This window comes from Aspergillus chevalieri, chromosome 3, assembly GCF_016861735.1.
Source record: "Aspergillus chevalieri M1 DNA, chromosome 3, nearly complete sequence".
NCBI lineage: Eukaryota > Fungi > Ascomycota > Eurotiomycetes > Eurotiales > Aspergillaceae > Aspergillus > Aspergillus chevalieri.
The window spans coordinates 1201644-1227308 of NC_057364.1; the positions used below are offsets into that span (position 1 = coordinate 1201644).

A 25665-nucleotide genomic window follows, 5' to 3' on the forward strand; every position below is an offset into this window, starting at 1 on the left:
GCTTAGACCCTTGACGATGAACAGTCGGCCTCGTCTTGACTCTTGATGAGAGTATGCTCGCACCCAGGACGATATCATAGTCAAGTTCAGAACTAGTCAGTTCTCAGTTCCATAACACGTCTCTTATGGCCATATAGAAGATGACATATCTGTTGGTCTCTGCGTTAAGCCAGGAAATGTGCGAATTGATTGACTTTTTCTAGGGAGTTAAAGTGAAAATGAAAAGGGAAAGTTGGGAGAGAAACTGGACCGTAGGAGGCGGAAGACACGAGCCCTGTCCTATCACATGATTACTTGCGTTTCAAGAAGGGCTTTATCCGTCTCGCACACCCAGATTTAGCCACCCAAAGTTCTTTCTTAAAAAGACTCACTTGATGACGTACTTCGTACTATGGCACTTGCAGTCCATACTGCTCAAGCGCTGTGGAGATCTCTTCTCCACAGCATATGAAGCTTTCCCCTTTGCCCTAACAGGCAGTCATTTGACTTATGCTTTGCCGCTAACCTGCCACGGACTGGATGATCCCAGCTTCAACGGCACAAATGGTGATCGATTCGGAAATATGCTGGTGATTATCGGCCCTGGCTGAACGTTGGACGATACACAAAAGTTTACTTGGTGTACAGAAAAGGGCCCCAGGCACCAACCACTGTGTCGGGAACAGTGAGGGATCCCTCGACTAATGATGCTGTATTTTACATGCACAATTACGGGCGGTTACGTGCACGTTCGTATGTTGGTAATAATCACGATACAGCTCTAAAGAGTGGGGAAAACAGCAAAAGGAAACTCACCAGGCTCCATTATTGTTATTTTATGTCGTCACAGATCTTGCTTTTTTCTATCTCATTTTCTGATCTCCTATCTATTTTATGATTATTATTTTGTAAGAAAAAGGTACAATGTAAGAAAAAGAGAATAAATGATGATACGGGCCAATAGTTTCGCAGGGGGGCATGTTGATCATTATTGCCTAAGAGAGCCACAGAACCCAGATGGAAAAAAGTGAAACAGAGTCTCAGCCCTTTTTTCTAACTGCGAGATTGACAGTGACAGGATCCTTTTCTTGCCCCAGGAATGATCGTCCAATGGAACGGCAGATCGTGGGGTCGTCCAGCGATACGGTATGTCAGGTATGTCAGGTAACTTTCCGTAATTTTATTACCCTTAATTAGCAGCTTTAGCGTCAGAAAAGGGGCAATTATTCTGTCGTCCTCGCTGTAGTACTGTGAGTAAATGCCACCGGTTTCAGAAGGTATGCATTCCCTTCACCCGTTCTCCTTTTCTTGTGTTTCCAGGGGAGTCAGTATGAAGTTCGAGAACTTGCCAGCAAAGTTCCAGATCGTTCTGTAATTTGAGAAATATCATCACTGTTATGGCACACTGCCATCATCGCGTATCCAGACTTGCTGTTCCAGCGGCAACTGGGGAGAGCAATAATGGCAGGTAATTATCAATACTACTTGTACTCGTTTCATGCATTTTTCATTACGTACATCAAATAGATTACATGAGTATAAAATACAAATTACACACATACATACATACATACTCCGTAACTGCTTCGTACGTCAGGGGCCCACCCCAGCTTTTCTCTTTTCCTTCCAATTTCCATCGAAACGGCGTCTTTTTCGCCCTCCACCAATGCCTATTCGTGCCTGTTCTTTTTCTCTCTGACTCCTGCCCACTGATTTCTCTCCCTCTTGAATGTTTTAGTATATTTTCCTTCTCTTTCCCTATTTATCGTCTGCTTTCACTCATCGTCATCCATCGGACGGATTGCTTGACATTTTCGCGAAACATTCCACCATCATATTCTTCCGTCGCATGATCGCTGTCAATCCGTTCTGCTACCGCTGCAAGTTCTCCTCCCACGTAATAGTGCAGCAACTTCCGACATAAGCAGCCAGCCTTCTTTTGCCCAACTCGGTCCAATCGCCGACTCGTTTTCCTTGCCTTCCTTGTTTCCGCTTTGGACCGCGTGCGTCTTACAAACTACGGTGTGTTGGCAGGCAGGTCATTCCATCCTGCACGCGCCTTGTCTGCCGTCGGGGCCGAGTCGTCTTGGTGCGATCATAGCCCTCTCTATCATTCTTTCTCAGCCTTCCTATTTATCGGTCTGCGTCTGCTGTGAGTGAGTGAGTGAGTGTGTTCGTATCTACCCGCATGCCCCGTCGCATTTCCCGCACGGTGCCTTGAGGTCTGCCTTGTTGGAATTACGCGGTTATTTTTACAAACCCCCTCATATATACATATATGCACATCCCCGGACAAGGACATCCTGTTGACAACAAAGCATTTGTGCAGTACAGGATCCATACGGTCTTTGAAACGTGCGTGCAACCCGGTACTTTCTCCGTCTCTTTCCGCCTTTCTGACGAGTTCCAGTCAACCGGACTGTCCGCTGCAACCCACCCAGTCTATCTGTTTCTGTACGTCTTGGCTGTCTGTTTTCCTGCAGAAAGACAGCTTTCCCCGCGTGTCAGAGATCGACAATCCGAAGAGGGGTAATCCAGCGAAACGGGAAGAAATCTTGATTGAGGTTCAAACGGAAGCGTTGGAAAACAACGCGCAACAGGAAAATCGATATATAAAAGACGCAAGGCTCAGCCGATCGCCCGGGAAATAAGCAAAACGGACTCGGCAGATTTTCCAGTCATTGTCGTGCCTCCTCTTTCCCTTTTGATGAGCTGAACAGCCTTGTTTTATCCCGGCTATTGTCGCAAGTGGGCTATTGTCTCGATTCGTGCGAGGTCAGGTCACCTCGTGAAACCTTATTGTCACACAACATCTGCGCCCGTTTCCAACTGCTCTTCAGGAACGCCTGCTCTCTTTCCTTTCCGCGAGCGCTCTCCGGCAGGGCTCTTCGCATAGCATCAAAGGCAGGCCAAGATGCAAAGGACAAGACCCGTGCAATTCCGTTAAGGACATAACTCTTCATCTTTCTTTCGCCTAAATCAAGACACGTTCCCTTTCTGGCTCTCCCTCGGCTCATATTGAATCCTATCACGTTAGCGACTACCTCATCTGTCTTGTGTCACAGAGTCCAGGTGACTCAAAGCCATTGACACGGTTTCAATCGCATTCTTAACCCCGCGTCTTGCAGTCAAGTGTATAGTTTATCAACATGGCTTACGCTGCTGCCTCTCCGTCCGCCTTGAATGGCGAGACTCAACCGGATCCAAAAGTCCCGTCAATCTCGAAACCTAAGCATACAAAACTCCCTCGTGTCATCACATCTCTTCCCCTAGCTCCGGCTCCTGCTTCGGCTCCTGTTCCTACTCGTACATCACCTCTTGCGACCACTCCGAACTCCTTGTTTCCTACCTACGTTCCTTCCAATGCTTCTAGCCCTTCCGGTACCCCCCTACAGACTGCCGCAGACGGGTCTTGCTGTCGTGTTCCATCTTACCCACTCGCCAACCCAGGTCCTTTCGAACTCGGTGATTCTATGATGGGAGCTCCGGAAAATGACAATGCTTCAGGTGATACCGTCATTCCCAACCCGTTCAGAGGACCTGGTTTGATGCGTCGTATATCTCGAGGCGCAGCCAACAAGCTCACGCGGAGGAGGGCATCGGCTTCCCAAAATGAAAAGCGCGACCGCAGCTCCGGTCCCGTCATCATGCGTCGTCGCAGGGACAGTAAAACCAGCACACAAGGTCGGGAAAGCGCCCTTGATTCGAGTAACGAAGATGACAGTATGGAGGCCCTCGATTCTCTGGGTGCCTGGCGCGGAGCCGAACCGTGCAGTCTTTCTAATGAAGATATACTACCTACCCCTGGTGGCGCTGTGGCAGCCCCAAAGGCTGATTCGGCCATCCAGCGCGGTACCCTGTTGACGAAAGTAACCAAGAAACGGCGGAAACAGGTACAATTCTTTCTGGACCTCGACACCGCCAAAGTCTACTGGGATGTCTCCAACCCAACCAAGCGGTTTTACATCGACGACATGAAAGAAATACGCGTCGGGGCGGATGCCCGCAACTACCGCGAAGAACACCAGGTCTCCGAAGATGCAGAAAGCCGCTGGTTCACGATCATCATTCTCGACTCTGAACGGTCTAAGGGCCGTACAGTCAAGACATTGCATCTAATCGCTCCAAACCGCCGCATTCTCGAGCTTTGGACCACAACTTTGGAGCACATTTCGCGATACAGAATCGGCCTCATGGCTGGCTTGGCTGGTTCCAGCCAGAGTGAGGCGGTTTTGAAGGCTCACTGGCAGCGTGAGATGTCGAGAATTTTTCCACAGGGCCTCAGGCCTGATGAGGAAGAAAGCCTCAACTTTGGAGCTATTGAGAGCGTGTGTCGCAGTTTGCACATTAACTTCTCGAAGAACATGCTTCGCGCTCAGTTTTCCAAAGCAGATGTTGGCCAAAAAGGGAGACTGAATTTCACCGAGTTCAAGGACTTCCTCAAGCGGCTGAAGGAGAGGAAAGATATCAAGGAGATCTACAAAGCGCAAGCTGCAGACCATAAAGCCGGTCTTACAGTCGATGAATTCCTGTCCTTCTTACGCAACGAACAGAGGGAAGATGTTGACTCAGATTGTGCTCACTGGGTTTCGATCTTTGACAAGTTCGTTCGGAAGTCGAAGCCGCGTGGCGCTAATGTTCCCGAATGCCCAGTGACCCAGGATTCGCCGCGAATGGGCCTGGATGCTTTCTCCTCCTACATAACATCGGCTTGCAATGGCATCTATGCATCCAAGCCACCCCAATCAAGGTTCGATCGGCCCTTGAACGAGTATTTCATCTCAAGCTCTCACAACACCTACCTATTGGGACGTCAAGTGGCTGGAGCGTCCAGTACCGAGGCGTATATCACCGCTTTGACGCAGGGCTGTCGTTGTGTGGAGATTGATTGCTGGGACGGTGCCGATGGCCGACCGATCGTGTCGCACGGCAGGACCATGACCACCAGCGTTCTATTTGCGGATTGCATCTCGGTCATTAACCGTTATGCGTTCGTGGCCTGCGATTTCCCCGTCATTTTGTCCCTCGAAGTTCACTGCAATCCAGACCAACAGCTAGCAATGGTAAAGATCATGAAGGACACCTTCAAGGAAAAGCTCATTCTAGAGCCTTTGATCGCGAAGACCTTTATTTTGCCATCGCCTGAAGAACTGAAGGGTCGGATTTTGGTCAAAGTCAAGACGTGTGATGAAATCGAGGGAAGCATGCGACAAGATTCAGCACCCTTCTCGACAGCTACGACCGTCGCCACTTCACCCATCACGGGGCGTAAGCGTAGTTCGAGTTCGCCTTTCCTGCGTCCATCAGCAGCCGATATTCCTATTCCCGCCAGCCTTCCCCCTCTTTCCAGTCCTCCCACTATTCAACCCGATGGACCAGGTCCCATGATAACACAAGAAAGACGGTCGCTCACAACGACAAGCATGAGCAGTGCCACTGATGACAGCGACAGTGCTCTGATGTCTATCACACAGGACAAGAAACGGCGCCAGAAGAGCAAGATTACCAAGCCTCTCTCGGACTTGGGTGTCTACACTAAAGGTTACAAGTGGCACAGCTTCACATCTGTCGACAGTCAGCGCTACAACCATGTGTATTCTTTTGCTGAACGGTCGTTCGAGAGCATTTGCCGTGAACACGAGAACAAGGTCATGTTCGAAAAACACAACCGAAAGTACTTGACGCGAGTCTATCCGTCTGGTTTCCGCTTGCGGTCTTCCAACTTTGATCCTCTCAAGTTTTGGCGGCGCGGTGTGCAAATGGCTGCCCTCAACTGGCAAACGTACGACATTGGTATGCAGTTGAACCAAGCTATGTTTGCTGCAGGCACCGATCGCACGGGGTATATCCTCAAGCCAGAGAGTCTTCGCGTCTCCGACCCATTCGACGCCGAAAAGAAGCTCAAGGCCGAACGGAAGCGTGTCGAGTTCTCGGTTGACGTGATTTCGGCCCAGCAACTGCCCCGCCCAAGCAGCATCGGACCCGATGACAACATCAATCCGTATATCGAGATTGAAATGTTCAGTGCTGATGATCGTGGCCAGAGTCGGGTTGTTGGAGAAGGGGGCATGAATGCTTCTGCGCGCAACGGCATTTCTGGACTCGGTTTCCCACACAGGCGGCGCACCAAGATTGAACAAAGCAATGGGTACAGCCCCATCTTCAACGATCGTTTCAAGCTGTCGCTTGACACTAAGTATCCCGACTTGGTATTTGTCCGTTGGGTTGTCTGGAGCTCTCCCGATGGACGCACTCCTGGCAACAACAGTGTCCAGTTGGCCACCTTCACGGCAAAGCTTAGCAGCTTGTCTCAGGGCTACCGATATCTGCCCTTGTATGACGGCAGTGGTGATCAGTTCTTGTTCTCGACCCTTTTCTGCAAGATCGCCAAAAAAGAGCCCGTCCCTGTTGCGCGATCGGAGGTCGAAGAACTCAGGGCGGAGAGAATGGGTATTCTCCGACAGATCAGTCAAACCGTCTTCAAGCGTGGTACCTCCACTGAACGGGATAGGGATCAACAGTCGGAGAAGGGCAGCGAGTCTTTCGCGAGCCCGGAAGACAGATACACAACTTCTCCAGTTTTAACTCCTACCGTTTCTGCTACATCAACGACATCATCGTTGCCCCTATCATAGATGTGCGGTTAGCCATCTATTTCTCGTTCCATCCTTCTCTTTCAACATTTTCATTATACTGTTCGATTTTTTGTTTTTTTTTTTTTTTTTTCGATTATCAAGACTCATCTTCTCTCATCTCCAACCATGTGCCAATAAAAGGAGCGGCGTTTTTGATTTGATTTTTTTTTAAATGGGAGCTTATGGTGCATTGCGGTGACTCATGGGCGAAAGCCATGGCATTTGACATCTTCTTGTCATATTCTTGTTCATTTTCTGTTACCAACGGACTATGCATGGAGTGTCTTTCACTTCCATCTATAGCATACCGTTGGGTTTCTTTTTACTGCCATTTGTTTTCCACTTCTTCCACCTTTCTTGCTACTGGATGTGCTTTACTATACCTGTCTGGCGATACCCTATGTTTGCATCTCCTTTGTCTTGCTCGAGCTATACTTTCGTTGCATATGTTATGTTTATTTCGGGTATGGGATTTCGGTCATCAGGTTGGTTCAAGGGAATCGGTCAGGATGGACAGCATTTGTGGGAGTCACCAAGGAAAAAATGGGTTGCATTATCAGAGATGCATAGCGGTGGATCTCATACATATAAGAGGGCGTGAAGATACACGCACCTCAATGGCGAGATTTTGTGTTCGATTATCTTGCTATGGTTCACCGGGATTTTGAGAACACATCTCGCCCCGGCCATGGTTCAGGAGTCATGTCGGTCTTTATACTTTCTGCTACTTGTTTTATTAATATGATCACGCGCGACTGGATCGCGCTTTTATATCACATCATGTTACTGTTCTCTGCTCTTATATTGTATGATTAGATTATAGTAGCTTGATGCTACTCGATTGTTGGGCCGTTTTCGGGATATAACGAAATCTGACGATATCGCATGTTCATATATCTTTCCCACAACTATGCATGAATTGATTCGCTTTCGAGGGCTTCAGTTTTGCTTCTATATCCTCCTCTTGTGGACTTATATCGTGGCATAGTCCAGTTGACTTGCCAGGCTGACCGCCTCGGTCAACCTTCCTGAAGTGGTTCCAAAAGGCAACGTGACGCTTGTTGTTCATCAACCATCTCAGGAACGACGATACCCCAGACCAATTACTTTTTGCTCAACTTTACAGCCTTAATCAATTCAACCGCAGCCATGGATCCTTTTTCAGCAGAGGGTGGTATGTCTCTCCAAACCACATTGAACCAACCCCTCTTTCAACCCCAGTCTCCGTACTCCGTGTACACATAGCCAAAAACTAACTCCCTTCCCAACAACCAGAACTCATCAACATCCACAGTGCCTTCCACCAAGGCCAATACCAATCCGTCCTAGACTTCGACACCTCCGCGCTCTCCCCCGAAAACCACCTTCCCGCCCGCGTCCTGCAGCTCCGCGCCAAAATCGCCCTCGGCCAGCCCGACCAAGTCCTCTCCGAAATCCAGAACGAAGACGAACCGGACCTCGCTGCCGTGAAGGCGCTGGCGCAGCATTCGGCGGGCGATGAGGAGACTGCGGTGAAGACTGCGCAGGAGCTGGCTGAGAATTATCCGGAGAACGCGAGTGTGCTGGTTTGTGCTGGGACGGTGTTGGCGGCGACGGGGAGGGAGGAGGAGGCGTTGGGGGTTTTGAGTAAGCATCAGGGGAGTCTTGATGCGTATGTTTCCTCTTTACACTGCTATGGGAGAAGATTTGGGGAGAGGCTGATTGGGTATAGGGTCGCTTTGATCGTTCAGATCCATCTCCAGCAGAATCGGACCGATCTGGCGCTTAAGGAAGTGCAGGCTGCGAAGCGTTGGGCTCAGGATTCGCTTTTGGTGAATCTGGCTGAGTCATGGGTTGGAATGAGAGTTGTATGTTCAATTTTCCTTTATGCCTTTGTTTGATTGCGAATTGGTTCTAACCATGATTACTTCGTACAGGGCGGCGAACAATACCAATCCGCATTCTACGTCTACGAAGAACTCGCATCCGCCCCTAGTACCACTGCTGCGGTGTCGATTGCCGGCCAGGCCGTTGCGGAACTGCATCTGGGACGGATCCCCGAGGCCGAGGCTGCGCTGTCGGCTGCTCTGGAGAAATACCCCGATGACGTGGAGTTGATTGCCAACACGATTGTTCTGAATGTGCTGGCTGGGAAGCCGACTGAGGAGTTGGAGTCGTATGTCCCCCTCTTTCCGCCCATTCTTTCCGAGTATCTTGTGTGAATCTTGAGACTAACTGTTTCACAGACGTCTCCAGCAGGTTCAACCGTCGCATACCCTTTTGTCCGATATTCAAGAGAAGAGCGAGCTGTTCGATACGGCGGCTGCCAAGTATGCTCCGCGGGTGTCTTCATGAATTCTGTCTTGATAATTTCCCGCGATTCGCATTTGCTATAGATATACCAACATTGATTGCCGAGTTACTTAATGAATTCCATACGACGGCTCAACTATCCCTAGTGTAGTCGTCAGATGCATAGCAAATACCTCATTAACTGCTAATCCGATCAGCCAACCATTTCTCTATCGCTCTTCCCTGCCGTGTACCTGTTTCACCACCATACATCATCGGCGCATGGGTCTCCCTGTCACCAACCACAAACTCAATCTCAGTCCCCGACGACCGCACCTTATCCACAAACGCCTCGATGGGCGAAAGCAAAATCTCGTCCCCGCCAGCCGTAATCATCAGCGCCTTCGCCCTGACATCTCTCCACCACTCCGCGGGCACCTGTAACGGCTCGCTCCAGGGATCACCCTCACCGTTGCGCGCATCCAAATACGCGGAGGACCATTTGTCCGTGTTTGCGGCCGAGATGATGTCGCTGTAATGGTTTGTTTTTATGGTGGGCCAGTCTGTGCGGAAAGAAACCCAGGGTGCTATGCCTAAAACACCTGCTAGTGATGCATCTTCCTCATCGTCAGTGAGGGAGAGTGGTTCGATCTCGGAGTGTGGATGGGCAATGTGCGTAAGAACAGAGAATGCGAGGTTCCCGCCAGCGGAATCACCACCTAGGAAGACGTCAGATGGCTTGCGGATGGTCAGGATATAGCGCAGGGCATCGACGGCTTGGGCGAGTTGAGTCGGATACACGGCGTTCGGAGTCAATGTGTAGGTAAGGAAGAAAAAGGCAATGTTTTCACCCGTTGTATTGAGGGAGTTGAGGAGCTGTGTGCAGAAGGCGAAATGTTCAGGTGTTCCGGGGAGTGCAAATCCGCCTCCTGTACAGAAGGTACGAAGTTAGATGTATACTCTGTCAAGGGTAAGAGGGATGGGGAGCAGGGACGTACCGTGATAATAAATCACCACCTTTTTGGCATTCTTCTTACCAACCCAGTGGCCAAAGGCGCCGTGGTTCAAAGAGATTGTAACCGGCTGGACTTTCTGGCTGATAGACCAGTCCTCATAGTTCTTATTCGTGGAAGGGGCCAAATACCTTTAAGGCCATGTCAGCCATTTCATTCAGACAAGTTCAGTAGAGGATATAAAAACTTACTGGGTTTGCCTAAACGACAACCGCAGAATGCCCTTGTGTATAAGTTGACGGAAGATATGGAGACGATATGTCCTTGTACCGTTCTTTCCTCGAAACAAGCCCGTAACTGAGGCGTAGAGGGCCGAGGTGAGGATGGAGAGAAGGGCGGGGAAGAGGTCGATCTTCTCCCAGAGGGAAAGACCGGGAGATGAGGATGGTTTGTTATCTGCTTTCATTGTTGAGGATATGGTGGTGATAGTGAAAGGCAGGTTAAATGTGAGGTGGATGACTTTTAATATGGAAAGAGGGGTCCCTCGCATCAAACGGGCGCGTGTATGCCTTAGCCTTTCTTTCAATGTGTGATATTGACCGTACTTCGGCGTCCTTGAGATGGCGAAATGAGGAGAAAGCTGATTGACCTCGGTTGTTGCCGATCCTAAGAAGCAATGCATGATTCATTGACCATACATGTTTTCCGCTTGACTTTGTCCAAGTGAGAGTCGAGTCACATAAACATGATCTGTCGTTTATTGACCATAGGATAATCCATAGAAATAATGTTACATTTGTGCCTATTCCCACTAGTTGCCGTTCGCCATGTCTTCCTTGCCCGTCAAATCGCAGAATGCCCTGAAGGTGGTGAAAATTCTCTCGTCCTCCTCCCCTCCATCGGTGTTCTCAATGATACATTCAGCAGTCGCTCCGATGAAAAACACATATCCCTCCTTGATTTCCTCCGACTTGTTCGCAACCCGAATCTTACCCTTTCCACCAGTGCAGATCAGGATGCTGGGCCCAGCAAGTCCATCAAAAGTCGCCTTAGCTCCGGTTCTGTTCAGGTCAGTCTTCACCACGCTGAATTCCTCGATCGGAGGATCGTAGAGAAGGCAGGACGATCCGCTTGAGTACGCTGGCACATTCAGCACGGCATACGGATAGTCAACAGGTTCCAGCTTCTGCTCCTCGATCGGTGCGTATGAGTAGGTCAACATGTTGGTAAGAGTTTCCACATCCTTGAACTTGGGGGTAAAACCAGCGCGCACAACGTTGTCAGAGGATGCCATGCATTCAATGATATCTCCGGAGATGTACGCATGAATGTCGTCGGCTTTCAGGAACATGGCCTCACCGGGCTCCATGGTGACAAAGTTGAGGAAAAAGAACACAAACAGCCCAATGTCGTTGGGGAACTGGCCGTTAAGACGGCGGATGATGGCGGCCAGCTCTGTGGGACTGCTAGGGCTGCCCACGGGGAAGCCATTCGAAGCAGCAAAAGTCTCTGGGGAGCTCTCTGCAGCGGCAATGGTGTCCTTTGTAGCTGCCTCAATCTTCTCCGGGGTTGACTGCATCAGCGTGTTGAAGACAGCGCGCAACGCGTCTTTGTTCTTTTGCTTGACGTCGGAGTCTTCAGAGTCTTCAGCTCCTTTGACAGCGTTCTCGAACTGGCTGGCTGCCTCTTCGCCCACAAGCTCCCGAAGCGGCTTCAGAGCGTTAAGGAAATAGACAATCTCTGTCAACGGACGGAACCCACACAGTCCTTCAAACGGCGTGACCGCGATAGTCATTTCCGGTTTGTGGTTGTCATCTGGAGGCCGGTAGTTAGGATTGGAACAAGAAACCATGTTATAGTACCACAGGACTTTACTTACCAGGGTAATTTCGGGAATCTTTAGCGTGGAGTTGCTCCGCCAATTTCTTGTTCGGGTGCGCTTGGATACTCAGAGCTTTCTGGATCGAAAGCACCTTGAAGAGGAACGGGAGCTTCCCACCATATCGCTCGCTGACCTCTGTGGAAATCAAGGCCTGATTATCTTGGACCAGGTCCAACAGTGTCCTCTGAGTCTCAACATCTTTGGACGGCAGCGAAGGATGCGTGCCCATCCACAGCTGGAATCACAGTCAACGCAGGCAGTCCATTAGCATTGTTTAATGTATTTCCCCCCTAGGAACTCACCTCAGCATAAGGCTTCTCTGCCTCTATCGAAAAGTCCGGGGCAGCTGTGGTGGCTGCAAATCTGGCAGCAGCCGACTCCTGGCCGATCTTGCCTATGACGATATTCAGTACGGGGACCCCACGGAGAAATAACCAACATTCTTACCCCAGTCATAGCTGTTGACACCTATTCAATTGACATGTACAGTTAGTCTCTCACTATAGCTACTACCAGTGAATTCACAACACATACCACACTGGAGACGAAGCAATGGGACCTGCATTGTTGGCTGTTGGTTCTGAGTAATGACTTGAAGATGAGTGAATGCAAGTTGTAGATAAAGTACGTGGCCAGTAGAAGAAGTCTCTGGCGCCCGTAGGATATCTTCTCTTTGTCTTTGATGTCGCTCTCTCTTTCTTCTTCCTTGCTCTCTGTTCTTCGATATTTTCGTGGCTTGTTGAAGCTTGTCCTCTTTTTGATCGCCGTTTACTGCTTCTCCCACCGCAACCCCTCCATTCCTCTTTTGGAAATCTATCCGCCGCACCCCGTGACTGTCATGGCCTCGACCAATCACATCATCACCTGGCCCATGAAGCGCCTACCGCCCAATAACAAATTGGCTAATAGTGCCAAGAAGGCGGCAAGCGACATCATTGGCCAGGGTAGCCGCCAGCCTGGGGGTCAACCGCCATCCCAAGAACAACTGCCGGACAATACGCGGTTTCTGGATCAATATCAAACTCAGACATTGAGCCCGAACCAGCGGCAACAGCATTGCAAACAGCCCGGCGGACAAGCGCCCGATTCGCAAAAGCAATTTACGCCTGCATCAGAGCGTCAGGCTAAGAAACCCCGTCCGCATAGTCAGAGACAGGGGGCAGCCCGTGGAACACGCAGCGCTGCAAGTCAGGAGATTGTGTCCGCTTTTGAGTGGGAGGCGCTGAAACTTGAAAAGGAGCCGCAGCCTCCAACCCTCGTTGCAAGCGCCGGAAACGGCAAAAAGGCGAGACGGTCAACGGCCAAGGCCATGTCACGGAATCGTCCCCGAGGGCCCCCATTGCTTCGGGATAATGGGCTGGCGGCGAATGAGGAAACTGACATGTGGAACAAGATTCTGCAGGATTTGAGAAAGTCCAAAGAGAAAAATGATAAGCAAAGATCTCTGGCAGAACAGATTGCGGCTCTTAATGAAAGGATGGGCAAAGAGATAGGCAGTAAGTTTGTTTAATATTTCGTTTATTCTCCCATACGCATGTTGCGCCTTTAGGCTATTGTAACTTATGTGGGCATATATTGTGCTTTCACGAGTTCGGAACACTTTGTTTTGATTGGGTTAGGCTTAGACAATTTTATGGATTGGTATTAACTGTTGATTACAGAGACCACTCTCAATGACCATGACGAACTGGACAATCTGCTTCGACAGATGGCCAAACTATGTGAAGAAGAGAGAGCAATTCTGCTAGACGAACCCAGTGACGTGGTCAAAAACTTGGGACTTCTCACTGCCCTACGCCAGGCCTCGGAGGCGGAGGCACCGCTCAACCGGGCCGTATCTCTTTCCAAGTCGCGCAAGAAGCGAAATGAACTGGACGGGTCATCTACAGAATCTCCCGGGCCCACCGGTCCGTCTGTGTCGGACAAGGCCAGCCGCATCAAGGGCGCTGTTCCACGTAGCGGTAGCGTATCCAGTACTCAGACCCGCGATAATCGTGAAGTCCGAGACAATGTGGCTGTTAAGATTGAAGAAGGGACAGAAAGCACCAAGGGCACCATTGCAGAACGTAGTGGTCACTTAGTGATTGGTGCTGAAGTTGTTTTTAAGCATAACAAAAACAAGCAAGGTGTCGAAGGAGAAGGGATACAATGCATCATCAAGAATATCGCTGGTGAAGGACACAAGAAAAGGTATGTTAGCTTGGCCCTTTCCGTTATCCCCGGTGAATATCTTGTTTGACCGCAGGGGAAAAAAGGTATGATGTTCAGGACCCCGAACCGAACGAGAATGGCGAACAAGGCGCTGTCTATAAAACAACAGCAGCCTCTCTAATTCCAATCCCACATATCGGATCCGCCTTGCCTCCATTTTCGCCAGGGAAGCAAGTATTGGCCCGATATCCCGATACGACTACGTTTTACCGCGCGGAAGTCACGGGATCGAGGAAAGATGTCTATCGTCTCAAGTTTGAGGGTGAGGAAGATGACAAGGAGATGGAAGTGGACAAACGCTTTGTCCTAGAGATTCCTGGGAAGTGATGTTACGAAGCCTACGGCATAGACCTACTTCTACTCCATACCGGCTCACGCTTTCCCACGTTTCTTTTTTGTTCAACATTCTGGAGGCGAATTCGAAACGACACAAGGCTCCGGGCCGGCAGGAGAATTGAGCCATGATACCCTTTTTGTGAGCCAAACTGCTTGTTTTTTTTTTTTTTTACTGTCTTTTTTCTTTCTCCGATTTGATCGCTTGATGCATGTACTTTCTAGGATCCGAACACCGGATGATGATGTAGATCTAGAGAACTCATACCGACACCGGTCCTTTTGGAAATACTCTATGTCTTGTGCAAATCGAATATCATCTCTAGCTTTCTTGCTTTTCTCTTCTCCGTCACATTTTGCCCCTAATACTAGTCTATTATTTTCATATATCTCTTTCGTAACGCAAATTGATGAAACAGAAATCCCCTGGAGATCTCTTCACACCACGCTCCCCCCACTGCCATACTACTGATGAAACTCGGAGACCAGCGGACGGGACAGTCTGACGTGCGGGATGTCAAGCTCTAACTAACCACGCGTCTCCATCAATCTCAACTTTATTGGCATTCAACTTGTTCTCTTTCCGGCCATGAGATCGGTTATCTTCATATAGACAACCGCGGCAAATAAAGCATCTCGCCGATCATCCCCCCCTTCTGGGTGACTAATACCTTTGAAACCGCCGCTTCCCGATGACTCAGCACTGGACTTTGCCTCCTCTCGGACAGTCTGGGAATTACCACCACCACGAATCCACGACGTCTATCACCACCAACCAGAAACCGTCTGGCGGCAGTTTGATGAAGTTCCAGATCGTCCCCTCTACGGAATGATGGGCTGCGTCGTCTGGCGTTCTTCCCGGATTGTTCGTTCCTCCTCGCCTTGAAGCGCTGCTCCCCGTATATGTATCTGGTCTCGTCCCTTCTCTCCTCTTCTATCAGCCGCCATCTTTTCCCATTCATTGTCCCATCGCTTTTCTCCTCCCACAATGGCCGACGTACCTTCTCACGTTTCTCCCTTTCTCTCTCCGCAATCACTTCGGCCTACTTCTTCAAGTGAAGCGGTCAATGGCATCGATTCCTTCCGTCCCGTCCTGCCCGGTGCGGAGTCGGGTAATAAGAGACCCGACCTACCCCAAGACCGAGCCAGCCCTGCTAGTAGCACAGAACATGACCATGTCGATATGACCCCTGGGGTACCTGCATCCTTGCTCTCGCCATCTTTTACGCCGCCCGCTACTCCCGGAGGTACCGTGAACTCGACGCAACTCTTCCAGCAAAGTCGCCAACTCCCCAGCAACGGATTGACGAGCATGCATATGCATGCAAAACACCCGAAGCTTCTTCCCCGGCTTCCCCATGTCGAGTGTATTGTTCGCGCCCGGATCCCCACCACCACTGGGACTGAGATGTTCCTCCATCTGTACCATAATGACATTGACAACAAAGAGCATCTGGCAATTGTGTTTGGGAACAACATCCGGAGTCGAAGCTTGGATCAAGTTCGTCCGGGAGAGACGGAAATGGACCGGATGATCCGCGGTGCATATGTCGGCCGCCTGCATCCGGGCCGTGTAAGCAGCTGGTATGACCCTGAGCACGCAACAGCGGCGGAGTGTGCAACCGACGTTGCGGATGATTCATCGGAATCGGGATCGTCTCCACCTCCATCGTCGGCATCGTCGACTTCGCCAGCGGCTTTGCAGAGCAGCCTCAGCCAGGCACCGTTAGTGAGAATCCATTCGGAATGTTACACGGGCGAAACAGCCTGGTCGGCACGTTGCGACTGCGGTGAGCAATTGGATGAGGCCGCGCGCTTAATGTCCCTTCCTATCGACACGTTATCCGAGCTCGCGACGCAACGGGGCCTGTCTGTGCCATCCAATGCCTCTGGCGGCGTTATCATTTATCTACGGCAAGAAGGCCGTGGAATCGGTCTTGGCGAGAAACTCAAAGCCTATAATCTTCAGGATCTGGGATCCGACACTGTAGAGGCGAACCTGTTTCTACGTCACCCCGCCGATGGACGAAGCTACGGCTTGGCTACTGCCATGTTGGCTGACCTGGGCCTGGGGGTGGACTCCAACCCTCATGGAATCAGACTGCTTACGAACAACCCGGACAAGGTCCGGGCTGTCGAGGGTCCCAACAGAGAAGTGGTGGTCAAGGAGAGAGTAGCAATGATTCCTCTGGCATGGAGTACCGGCGGGAAGACAGGCATTAAGAGCACAGAGGTTGAGGGTTATCTTCAGACAAAGGTTCGTGTCGCGAGCTCTCCCAGTACCAGACTACAATGGCTAATATTCGTATAGATTGCAAAGATGGGCCATATGATTCGATAATTCATATGTATCGTTAAGATTCAGTTTGTCATCTACTAGTATATGTTCTCTTTACCATTTTTTTTTATTTCCTGTATATTTGGGTTGGCGATTGGCATCTCTCATTTTGTTACATTCTAGGCGAGCAGGCATCTCTTCATTCTGTACATGCACACTTTATACTGCGCACATAGACGAGCAAGTATCGGCTTTTCTTTTCTCTTTTTTACCCTGGTGACTCTGCTTGATACCATTTAATACCGGTCGATCCTGAGATGCTTGATCGAGTCGATGTATATTGAGTTTCATTTTGGATGTTTTGGGCAGTTTTGGATCGGTGGGCCTGACTCGTGCAGCAGTTAATGGGCGTTTTGTTGATGCAAATTTGTTGATGATATAAAAGAAAAGAAGAATATAAAAAGGGGTTTCTTTTCTACGGGATTCTACGACTTAAACTCATCTAGATTGTCCATCTAAATCGAAGATCGTGCTGTTGCATTGGGACGGGTCCCACTCCGTTGGGTTTGGTGAGTTCCAGCTCGTATCGCATACCTCTTTGCATCATCATCACAGGCCAAGTCCCTTTTCTCTCTCTCTCTCTCTTTCTTTCTTTTTTTTTTTCCTTGCGTCTTTACCAAATTGCCAGGCGTTGATATATCCTTCAAATCATTTTCTCCTTTCAGCCTCCCATTGGATGGCTGTTTCTTATCGATTGTGCGCACAGTGAGGTCATGGCTACCCCCGGACCTCCTGTGGACAAAGAGGAGGCGGCTCCAGCTTCCACCCCAAACGAGTCTTCATCATCCAATGCGATTCCCGAACCTCTAAGCAATGACGCGAGTCGACCCCAATCAACAGTGCCTCCAGCACTAGCCACAAACCCCAGCGCAGACTCCGTGAAACTCGAAGACTCCCCGGCTCCGTCCCGACTCGAGTCCGCCGAAGCAGAGACCCCCCAAGCCGACAATGACAGCAGAAAAAGGCCAGCAACAGCCGGGCGCAAGCGCAAGCTGAACAGTATTTCTGCTCGCGGCGTGGCGAACCTCACTCCTGATCAGTTGGCGAAGAAGCGTGCCAATGACCGACAAGCGCAGCGGGCCATCAGGGAACGGACCAAGTCACATATTGATGCTCTGGAGCAGCAGGTGCGCGATTTGTCGTCGCAGAAGCCGATCTTGGATTTGCAGGCGGCATTGAAGAGGAATGAGGCAATACAAGAAGAGAATAGAGAGTTACGACAGAGGTTACAGGCTGTGATGGATATTATCCAGCCGATGATGGGGAAACGGGAACCTACATCAAGTGAGCACGGATCCTCCATTGTTACATTTTCTTATTTGCGAGATATATATTCTATGATATCAGTTGTTTCGATAATCATAACTAACTGTCTTAGACGGTCCAACAGCTGCTCCCAACATCCAAACCCAACTCGTCCCGCCTCCGTCGAATCCATCGCCACCCCTAGATAACAATCGATTCACTCCCAACAGCCAGAAGTCAGCCATGGCGGATCAATCGTATCCAGAATCGCTCGCAAGCTTAGGAACACCGTCGCCAACGCCCACGCTGGGCGGTGCTCGCAGGAGCAGCGCTGACGGGAACGCTTCGTTTCGCATTGCTCTCGACTATCAACGACATAATCTGACACATGGGCTTGATTTTGGGGCGGATGAACGACTGGGATTCAACTTCTTGGTCGACCCTTCGAAGACAGTCCCGAAGGTGGACAATTTCAGATCGCCTGCGCAAGTGAATCAACTTCCGATCTACGCGCCACCGGTCAATGCTATGACTGAACAACCTCCTCCCGCCTATTTGACACCGGTCAGAAACTCTGCACCTACATGTACACTAGACGCCATCTTGTTGGATTTCCTTCATACTCGACAGCAAGAGGCAGCTCAGGGCGTACCTAAACAGAATTTGGTTGGGCCTCCATACCCCAGCGTGTCCTCGCTACTGAATCCGGAGAAAAGCATGTACTCCCATCCAGTTTCGAAAGTGTTCACCGATATCCTACGGACGTTCCCTAATATCGCGGCACTCCCGGAACAAGTTGCCGTCCTGTACTTGATGTTCCTCATAATGCGGTGGCAGATCTACCCAACGGCAGAGAACTACGATCGATTGCCCGACTGGCTCACGCCTCGACCGTCGCAGCTTATCACGCCGCACCCTCCCTGGATAGATTACCTGCCATGGCCGCGGATGCGCGATCGTCTCGTGATGCGGCACGCGGAATATCAATTCGAGAACTGGTTTGTGCCATTCACGGAGACATTGTCGGTGAATTGGCCATACGAAGCTACAGACTGTTTACTGTCGACTAATGAATGCGATGAGCTACTCGTTAACCCAGTGTTTGAGAGGCATTTCCGCAATCTGGGGAATTGGTCTTTGGGACCTGCGTTTGCGGAGGCGTATCCGGAGATGGTTGAGACGACTAAGATTAAGGCTCCGTGGCGGGCGCCATGATATCCTGTCTTTCTTGCTTGATTTCTTGGTTTATATATATTGGGTGAGTGTGTTTGAAAGGCAAAAGAAGGGCTATGTTTATATGGTGTCTGAGCAAGAGGCGCTTTGGAGGTGCTTGACTACGAGTATAATTTTCATCATCTGCTCTGTGGATAATTTGGCGCATAGAAAGCGGGTTGGCATTTTGTCATGTTTTGGATTATCATTTGAGGCTACTGAGCGGAGGATCTGTTTTTTCTGTATGTAGAACAGAACACTATATATATTTCTACATAAATGTAAAGTTAATCAAGACCCTCCCTTTCTACTCTTCTCGTTCCAAAATTCCATTCCCGCTTTCTGACGCAGAACACCATACATGGAGCTGCTATCCAGACACTCGCCGCCGTACTCCCTGGCAGCTTCCATGTTCCCCTGGGCAAGTTGGAGAGCAGGGAGTTCGACGTTGTGATCCTTGGCCATGGTCAAGGCGTGGTTTGCGTCTTTGATGGACAAAGACACGCCGAAGCCGGGACGGGAGTCGAGTGGGGGTGCGTAGGCGCCGGTTGTCAATCTGCTTTGATCAGTTGTGTCTATGGAGATGGGAGGTTGGGGAAGAAATACCTCTTGGAGTAACCGCCAGCAACGGGGCCAAAGGCCTCCCCGATGAGTTCCTCCATGGGACCCGTTCCGAGGCCGGTACGTTCAGCGAAGACCTGCGCTTCACCAACAGCTTCCATCATGTTGACGGTGACAATGTTTCTGCTCCATTAGCTTTTGCCTTTTAGACCTCCCATCCTCATTTCTAGTAAGTAACTCACCCCGCAATCTTCAACAACGCAGCCTTAGTAGCATCCTCCCCACACTCAATAACCCTCCTCCCCATAACATCCTGAATCAACGGCTTCACCACCCTAACAGCATCGTTCGGCCCACCAATCGCAAAAACCAATTTCCCATCCACAGCAATCGGATTCCCCCCAAACACCGGAGCCGACAAAAACGACGCCTGCTTCTCCTTCAGCTTGGACACGGTCAATCCCACTGTTTGCGGGTGGACAGTGGAGCAGTCGACGAAGATCTTGTCGCGAAGAGACTGTCCGGAATTAATAGCAGTGGAGACCAGGTTGCTCAGCACGGCGTCGTTCGAGATCATGGTGAAGATGATCCCGCACTGTCCGACGACTTTTTCGAAGCTGGTCTCGGGAGTACCGCCCAGTGCTTGCAAGGGGTTGCCCCGTGCCATTGTGCGGTTGGAATAGATCATTCCGGGGACTTTTTTGGTGACGAGATGGCGTTGGAGGTTGGTCGCCATTGCTAGGCCCATGGAGCCGAGGCCGTACTGGGGTTGTTAGCTTTTGTCCATTCTTACGTGTGGGAGTGTGGATGGCTTACCCAGCCGATTCGGGTCATTTTGTGGTGATTGTGTTTGGTCTACTTGGGAGGATGTTTTGGTGAAGAGTTGATGGGCTCGACGAGATAAAGATTGATAACCGAATCGCCCCGATGTCGGCCGAAAGGCACTTGATGTCTTTTGAAGCTATGATCTGTATACTTCTAATTGCTGTGGGCGATGCCCAGGTCTCACCGGGTCTATGTGGAGTAGAGGAATGGAGATAGGCTTGTTTAAATGTGTCTGTTTAATTTGCTTGACTATGTGAGGCACGCTATCACTATCCTCATGCCTACAGATTGACGGACATCCCCCTGCTTTCTGCAAACCATTGAATTAAAGCCATTGCTCTCTCATCTGGCGATTAATGATATCATCCCTGAAATACAGTTGTTGTACAGGCCGTTGAACTGTTGAGGCCTCAGGCCACCAATCAATGCTTGATATTGTCTTGGTCCAAGCCGGTTGCAAATGCATTTGCATAATCTGTGCAGTATGCATTTCTGCTATTTGATCTATTGTACTATCAAAGTGCATTTGGCAAGCAACTGTATATAGTATCGTTAACTGAGCTTTTGGTTGAATGTTGACGTTGTATTTAGTGGCTATTAACCTCTAGCTTTCACTAGTAATCAACACAATTATGTAGATGGTGCTTTCTTCAGCATATTTATGCTTGTATCAAGCAATTGGATTCTATCAAAGCAATACCCACAGGTCGTTGTCTGTTGTTGTGTTGCTGTTGACAAAAGAGAACTGATGGCCATTTAAAACTCCTGCCAAGACCCGCACCTGACCACCGCCGGAGTTCCCCATATCGACCGTGTCCTCGACTCTCCTGCTTCTCCTCCTCCCCAGGTTTCTGTCATTCTTCAATCATCTCTCTTTCTTTTGCATCTCCTTCTGCTCTTTTATACCCGTCCGCTCTTGAATTAAATAGTATCTGAACGACACGCACTCATGGCGGACATGCCCATTGGTGAGCTCCTCTACCTCTCCGTCACCGCATCACATCCCCGAGCATAGCTAACTAGCTCCCAGTCCTCGACGGAGGAACTGGTTTCCTCAAGGTCGGGTATGCTGCACAGGTACGCTCAATTCTTCTCGATCCCAGTATTCCATTCTGACCTCGTCTCCCCTAGAACTTCCCAGAGCACCAGTTCCCCTCGATAGTGGGGCGGCCCATACTCCGGACGGAGGAACAGGCTGGCGACATCGTCGTCAAGGATATCATGTGCGGAGATGAAGCAGCCGCCGCCAGATCCATGCTCCAAATCAGTTATCCTGTACGTCTTGGTCACTTGCGCGTCCATTGCGTCTCGTTTGCCCTACCCCGCTTGCTTCCCCCAACGGTGTCTTGTCAGTTGTGTTAATCTGGTCGCATCGCGAATCGCTATGCGGAATTCAATAGATGGAAAATGGTATCGTCAAGAAATGGGATGACATGCAACACCTATGGAACTACACCTTCTACGATAAGATGAACATCGATCCCACGGGTCGCAAGATCCTCCTTACCGAACCTCCTATGAATCCCTTGAAGAACCGGGAACGGATGGCCGAGATCATGCTGGAGGGATACAACTTTGGGGGTGTTTATGTGGCGATTCAAGCGGTGCTGGCACTGTACGCTCAAGGTAGGCCGTCCTGCTCTTTTGGTACCTGGCAGGAAGAAACTAAGTTTCTGCAGGTCTTAGCAGTGGTGTGGTCGTTGATTCCGGTGATGGTGTCACCCACATTATCCCCGTTTACGAATCCACAGTCCTGAACCACCATATCCGCCGTTTGGACGTTGCTGGTCGCGACGTTACCCGGAACCTGATCGCCCTACTCCTCCGCCGTGGATACGCCCTGAACCGTACGGCAGATTTCGAGACGGTGCGCCAGATCAAGGAGAAGCTTTGCTACGTTTCTTACGACCTGGAGTTGGACAAGCAACTCTCCGAAGATACCACCGTCCTGGTCGAGTCGTACACCCTTCCCGACGGTCGAGTTATTCGGGTAGGAAGCGAGCGCTTTGAAGCCCCTGAATGTCTCTTCCAGCCTCACCTGGTCGACGTCGACCAACCCGGAATTGCCGAGATGCTCTTCAACACTATCCAGGGTGCTGATGTGGACGTGCGTTCTAGTCTGTACAGGGCAATTGTGCTCAGTGGTGGTAGCAGCATGTACCCCGGTCTGCCGTCGCGGTTGGAGAAAGAAGTGAAGCAGCTGTGGCTTACGCGGGTGCTGCAGGGGGACCCAGAGAGATTGAACGTATGTACTCGCTTCATGTTCGAAGAAGGCAGGAACTGACGAAAACAACAGAAATTCAAGGTCCGCATCGAAGACCCTCCTCGACGGAGACACATGGTCTTCCTGGGTGGTGCTGTTCTGGCCAACCTGATTGCCGACAAGGAGGACATGTGGGTGACCAAGGCAGAATGGCAGGAACAGGGTGCTCGAGCTTTGGAGAAGCTCGGTCCCAGATAATTTCATTTTCTTGCTTGTATCTCCTATTTTCTCTATTTATTCGCCTTCCTGTCGATATGTCTATCTACGTTGCCTTAGGTCCCTTGATTCTTTCTTTCTCTTCAGCAAGCGTTTGACTTGGTTGATGTCACATAAGGTTCTAAGGATTATATTCCTTGCTTCCGTTTCTTGCCAATTATGTAGCTAGTTTCGTATAGAACATCTCAGCGAAATTATGCACTAGCACTGATACAACGAGAGATAGCCATTGGGTTCACTATGTTGATCTTCTCTGGACGGTAAGAACTCGAATCGCGAATTCTTAGAAGAATGAGCAGCCGAGTACGCTTAAGGCATACTGTTCGACAAAAACCATGAATTCTTTGCATAACGCAGTTAATCCAGCAGTTATTCGTTGCTTAAGCGTCAATATAATGTTAGCTCTCAAAAATGGTAATCTCCTGGGCACCCATGTGATTTCAGGAGTGCCTGTGATCTCCCGTCTCGGACAGAGCTTCCACGAGCTTTTTTTCTTGTTGGCTATTAAGGATATAGAAGGAAGCTTTGTACGCGTAAAATGTCTTTATCGCCTTCTCTGACAAAGAGAGCCTGGGGGGAGCAATGGTTTATTGTCAGCAATTTCGATGTTTCTCCTCGCGTTTCTGCGAGCTGTCAAATACTGAACGGCGCACGACATCATCGCTGTGCTGACGTTTAGTAGTAAAAGGACGCAGAGAATGCATATGCGTTCTTGTAATTGTGAGCGAAGGTATTGTCCAGATGACTGGAGTTCCTCAAGCATAGGACACCCAGGGTGCCTCGTGATAGACCCTGTAGAGCTTGACGCTCGAGCAGTAATTTGTTTTGTGAATATAGAATACTAGGGTACATCGCTCGTGTAGTTGAGGGTTTCTCTATCACAGACAGAGCACAGCAGGACCCGTATAAGACGGAACTGGGTGCTTAGAGCATAATTTGCCAGAAGACGACGTTCGAGTCCTCTGCAGTCTTGTCCATGAAAAGGCCGTCTAGCGGGAAATTAGTCCATTGTCTATTGCTCGAGTTTTGATTCCGTATAAAGTGATCTCCCAGATTTCTGGCTTATGATCCCTGTTGTTGGCAGCTTCAATCAATTTCACTCTCGTATCGTTGCGTCTGGGGACTATATCTTCAATGCATGGGACATGATTTGTGTAAACTGCTAGCGCTCTGTTGCGGAAGGCTGCAGAAGACATATTAATGAGTTGGAATAATATCGCTCGTTGAAGTTGACGCGCAAAATCCTTTGTCGATCATGTTCTGAATTACTGCTTCTCACGGCTGTCCCATTTCCTTCCATGCCACAAGATTGAGGGATTGCCCAGGTATGGTGGATGTGTCTCGAGGTAATTTGTATCAACTTAGTCTCTTTTAGGCAGGTCTGTTACCTGCGTGAGTGCCTCGTTTACTTCTGGCGACACGTGAGATGTGTATGTGCTTGGGCTGTTGGAGTATAACAACCCTTATGTTAAAAGTTCTCTCTACCACAAATGGAGCATGGCAGGGATTAATACACTCCTCATTGACACAGGGTCTCTTCTCCAATAGAGGCAGCGCCATTGTCAAATATTTCGACAACAGTCGAGATCCTCAAATGTCCACTTCCATTCCTAGAGACTGCTAAGCTCAAAGTATATCTGGATGTTATTGGGCATATTTGGCCAGTCACTCAGGCTCATTAGTGGCAAACTGCCCAGTATTGTGCACTTATCTTGGACCTTCTGCTTTTCGAGAACGGTTGTATAGATGCAAACCTGAATTGTCTCCGTCAAAACCGATAATGTATGTACTCCAACTTCTCTATCAGAAGTTTTGGTTGTCTCTGCCTCCCCATGTGTTGCAAGGCGAAGACTTCAATGCGAGGATAAATTTGCTTGATGAATGTCCTTGAGCTCACTGTGAACACAGGAAACAAAACCGACGTGTCTAAGGCAACTGGAAAGGCATATCTTCATGATAGATCCAATAGTGGCAAGGAGGCTTGGGCCAATTTAACTGAGTGCTTGATCTCCGACTTTGGTAGAGAAGTCGGCCTGTGCTTGTTTGCGCTGCGCCGTATCTGGCTGTTGAAGTTACCAACCAAAAATATAGACCACACTGGCAAGTTCTTTGATGCCTTTTCAAAATGCTTTTTGTCTTGCGGATTGAGTGAAGAATCGATGAAAAACGAAAATGGCAACCAAATAGAGGCTGTCTCAAGAACGAAAACCGACCCTTCGTATGAGCAGTCCGACAATTGGCGGCGCAACAGTGATACAGTCAGATAAAGTTACTTAGGGGTCTATCACCACAGAGCTGTGTGCATTTCTGTATACACCTGGATATCGGTCTGGTCAAGCATTTGCGGTTTCTAATAGGAAATGCAGGGGTAGTTTGACACTCCTATATATTGCACTAGAGATAAGTTCTCAGGCGCTGTTATAAGAAGAGGGACAAACCAGCATATCTACCATGGAATTGCACCCACATTTATTGTAAAGATGCTGGTAACTGAGTCTAGCAGATAAACATTGTATTTTGGACTCTTAATGTCCTTTTTCTGGAGCCCGATTGTTTAAGTCGTTGTTCATCCGTCAGACCATAAACTGCCTGCTGCAGTAACTCTGCAACTTCTAGCATCTCTTTTGAAATGGGCCATGAAATGATCGAGACTGGTAAGCAATGAGAATGGGGTCTGAATGTGTCATGAGCATGCTTGAAATGCTAGTTTTATCTGAGATTTATTTTCCGGTGGTTGTAGC

General features: G+C 49.6%; 10 protein-coding genes across 10 annotated transcripts; 7 read left to right on the forward strand and 3 right to left on the reverse strand.

The window, feature by feature from the left end:
* Positions 1-2257: 2257 nt before the first annotated feature.
* On the forward strand, positions 2258-2630 carry ACHE_30439S (uncharacterized protein; the record flags this gene model as incomplete). The annotated part of the gene is made up of 2 exons (XM_043277057.1): positions 2258-2334; positions 2390-2630. 2 exons carry the CDS (start codon positions 2258-2260, stop codon positions 2628-2630), a joined length of 318 nt encoding a protein of 105 aa, XP_043134974.1.
* A 498-nt stretch (positions 2631-3128) lies between these two features.
* PLC1 (putative 1-phosphatidylinositol-4,5-bisphosphate phosphodiesterase Plc1) lies at positions 3129-6614 on the forward strand (the record flags this gene model as incomplete). The annotated part of the gene is made up of 1 exon (XM_043277058.1): positions 3129-6614. The coding sequence occupies one exon, from the start codon at positions 3129-3131 to the stop codon at positions 6612-6614; it is 3486 nt and encodes a 1161-aa protein (XP_043134975.1).
* Positions 6615-7763: 1149 nt separating this feature from the next.
* ACHE_30441S (putative Coatomer subunit epsilon) lies at positions 7764-8948 on the forward strand (the record flags this gene model as incomplete). The annotated part of the gene is made up of 4 exons (XM_043277059.1): positions 7764-7788; positions 7890-8461; positions 8531-8769; positions 8840-8948. The coding sequence occupies 4 exons, from the start codon at positions 7764-7766 to the stop codon at positions 8946-8948; spliced, it is 945 nt and encodes a 314-aa protein (XP_043134976.1).
* A 135-nt stretch (positions 8949-9083) lies between these two features.
* ACHE_30442A (putative 6-hexanolactone hydrolase) lies at positions 9084-10304 on the reverse strand (the record flags this gene model as incomplete). The annotated part of the gene is made up of 3 exons (XM_043277060.1): positions 9084-9814; positions 9884-10029; positions 10090-10304. 3 exons carry the CDS (start codon positions 10302-10304, stop codon positions 9084-9086), a joined length of 1092 nt encoding a protein of 363 aa, XP_043134977.1.
* A 345-nt stretch (positions 10305-10649) lies between these two features.
* On the reverse strand, positions 10650-12285 carry pmi1 (mannose-6-phosphate isomerase pmi1; the record flags this gene model as incomplete). The annotated part of the gene is made up of 5 exons (XM_043277061.1): positions 10650-11653; positions 11718-11955; positions 12023-12114; positions 12168-12188; positions 12255-12285. 5 exons carry the CDS (start codon positions 12283-12285, stop codon positions 10650-10652), a joined length of 1386 nt encoding a protein of 461 aa, XP_043134978.1.
* Positions 12286-12558: 273 nt separating this feature from the next.
* SGF29 (SAGA-associated factor 29 family protein) lies at positions 12559-14258 on the forward strand (the record flags this gene model as incomplete). The annotated part of the gene is made up of 3 exons (XM_043277062.1): positions 12559-13216; positions 13382-13910; positions 13976-14258. 3 exons carry the CDS (start codon positions 12559-12561, stop codon positions 14256-14258), a joined length of 1470 nt encoding a protein of 489 aa, XP_043134979.1.
* Positions 14259-15252: 994 nt separating this feature from the next.
* Positions 15253-16605, forward strand: RIB1 (GTP cyclohydrolase II; the record flags this gene model as incomplete). The annotated part of the gene is made up of 2 exons (XM_043277063.1): positions 15253-16521; positions 16576-16605. 2 exons carry the CDS (start codon positions 15253-15255, stop codon positions 16603-16605), a joined length of 1299 nt encoding a protein of 432 aa, XP_043134980.1.
* Positions 16606-17315: 710 nt separating this feature from the next.
* On the forward strand, positions 17316-19062 carry ACHE_30446S (uncharacterized protein; the record flags this gene model as incomplete). Its single annotated transcript, XM_043277065.1, has 2 exons — positions 17316-17886; positions 17981-19062. The coding sequence occupies 2 exons, from the start codon at positions 17316-17318 to the stop codon at positions 19060-19062; spliced, it is 1653 nt and encodes a 550-aa protein (XP_043134981.1).
* Positions 19063-19350: 288 nt separating this feature from the next.
* Positions 19351-20454, reverse strand: ACHE_30447A (NAD(P)-dependent oxidoreductase; the record flags this gene model as incomplete). The annotated part of the gene is made up of 4 exons (XM_043277066.1): positions 19351-19615; positions 19666-19803; positions 19863-20383; positions 20437-20454. 4 exons carry the CDS (start codon positions 20452-20454, stop codon positions 19351-19353), a joined length of 942 nt encoding a protein of 313 aa, XP_043134982.1.
* A 940-nt stretch (positions 20455-21394) lies between these two features.
* On the forward strand, positions 21395-22906 carry ARP2_2 (actin-related protein 2; the record flags this gene model as incomplete). The annotated part of the gene is made up of 6 exons (XM_043277067.1): positions 21395-21413; positions 21476-21522; positions 21577-21720; positions 21846-22071; positions 22125-22690; positions 22742-22906. 6 exons carry the CDS (start codon positions 21395-21397, stop codon positions 22904-22906), a joined length of 1167 nt encoding a protein of 388 aa, XP_043134983.1.
* Between the last annotated feature and the right edge of the window lie 2759 nt (positions 22907-25665).